Source organism: Pygoscelis adeliae, unplaced genomic scaffold (assembly GCF_000699105.1).
Source record: "Pygoscelis adeliae isolate BGI_AS28 unplaced genomic scaffold, ASM69910v1 Scaffold513, whole genome shotgun sequence".
NCBI classification, from domain to species: Eukaryota; Metazoa; Chordata; class Aves; order Sphenisciformes; family Spheniscidae; genus Pygoscelis; species Pygoscelis adeliae.
This window is the reverse complement of record NW_008824591.1, coordinates 2,576,656-2,578,071: the sequence shown is the minus strand read 5'-3', so window position 1 is coordinate 2,578,071 and position 1,416 is coordinate 2,576,656. Positions and strand designations below refer to the sequence as shown.

The 1,416-nt window shown below is 54.8% G+C and overlaps 1 protein-coding gene across 1 annotated transcript in view; it reads left to right on the top strand.

Moving 5' to 3' along the window:
- Positions 1–472: 472 nt before the first annotated feature.
- TAF12 (TAF12 RNA polymerase II, TATA box binding protein (TBP)-associated factor, 20kDa) overlaps positions 473–1,416 on the top strand; it is a 6,243-nt gene continuing 5,299 nt past the window's right edge. Inside the window, exon 1 of the mRNA XM_009322253.1 lies at positions 473–643. Coding sequence (XP_009320528.1) covers positions 575–643 — 69 coding nt within the window. The 5' untranslated portion in view covers positions 473–574. The remainder of the gene's footprint in view (positions 644–1,416) is intronic.

Below are 1,416 nucleotides of genomic sequence, written 5' to 3'. Positions count from 1 at the left end.
TGAAAATCGATGTGTCTTAATGGAAGTGGAACCCCCCCTCCACCCCTGCCCCGAGCGCTCCGGGGAATGGAGCTGAAGGTTTGTCTCGCTTTAACGTAGACTTTTGGTTACAGCTGTAGAACCAGCTTAATGAGCCACCGCGGATCGACGAGAGTCAGCGGCCACTAGACACGCCCCCCCCCCCCCCCGCCCCCTCCGCTCCTGCGGAGGTCCGGGCTCACCTGCGCGTCGCTGCTGACGGCAGATGCTCTTCTGTCTTCTGACAGAAAAACGGAATTTGGCCGAATTTCTGCTCCCGCTTCGGGATCCTGGGAGGTGCCTCGCCCTCCGCAGCAGCGCGCGCTCGCGTGCTGCCCGCGGCCGCGTAATACCTTCTGACAGCTAAACCCTCGTGCGCCGTAGCGAGGAGAACGCGTGCTCTCTTGCGGGAAACTTGTTTCCTCTCGCGATCTTACGATAGGATGGGTGATACGAAAAATATCTGGTGTTCCTGTAGGAATGAGAGTTGTGTGGAAGAGGAGGAAGCGAGAGTAGGTTAACGCTGGCTGCCGACGTACTGGGAAGGCTTTGGAAAATGGCCTCTCCGTTCGCTGGCCCCACAGCGGTTGCTGATGTAATTAAAGATCTAGAGACCCAGATAGCCGTAAGTAAACGGCCGGGGCTTGCCACGGGGCCGGCATGCGGGATTTGTCCTGGGAATCTGCGCATCCCGTTGGTATTTTGTTTGGTGATCTTAACGGCACGCAGAGGCTGCCGTGAGATCCGCAAATAAATGAACAAAACGACTTTCCGCTAATAAAGCGCGTTCTGCCCAAGGATTTCGGAGCTCTCTCCCCTGCATGGTGGGTGAGGATTCCTGCTTTGCGGATTTGTAGGTTGAGGCGCGGGGGGCGAGCAGCCTGAGATCAGCCTCAGCTAAAACCAAGACTGGCACACTGAAGTCCCTCCTGATCCTGTGCCGAGCTCCTCGTCCAGAAATGCCGTCTGAGGGGTTTTAGGGTGTGAATGTAACGGTTTTCCATCGTTAATTAGTTAAAATGGAGCTAGGAATTTGCTGAGGGCGCTACAGAAATGCGTCTATGGATATAAATTCTCCTAAAAGGGCTCCGTGTCCGTAGGCGCGGCAGTGCATGAGCGTGCCTTGGAATGAAGCACTAAAGCAGCCGCTTCTAAGTGCCCCTGTGTGATTTCTGGTTTGTGTTTTGGAATGAATTAATCCGAACTAACAAAGCTTGGCCTGATGAGGGGAAAACGCCTGTTTGTAGCTCAGGTAGCAGACGCTCCCTTCGTCGCTTTGTGTGCGAACGTGCTGTAAAGCTGTCTAAACAAACTCTCTTCTTCTCCCATAAGTAAGTTCACCCTGAAGCCCACGGGCTTTTCGGATAAAGGCGTCCGCTCTCAGCGGCTGCTTCTCGC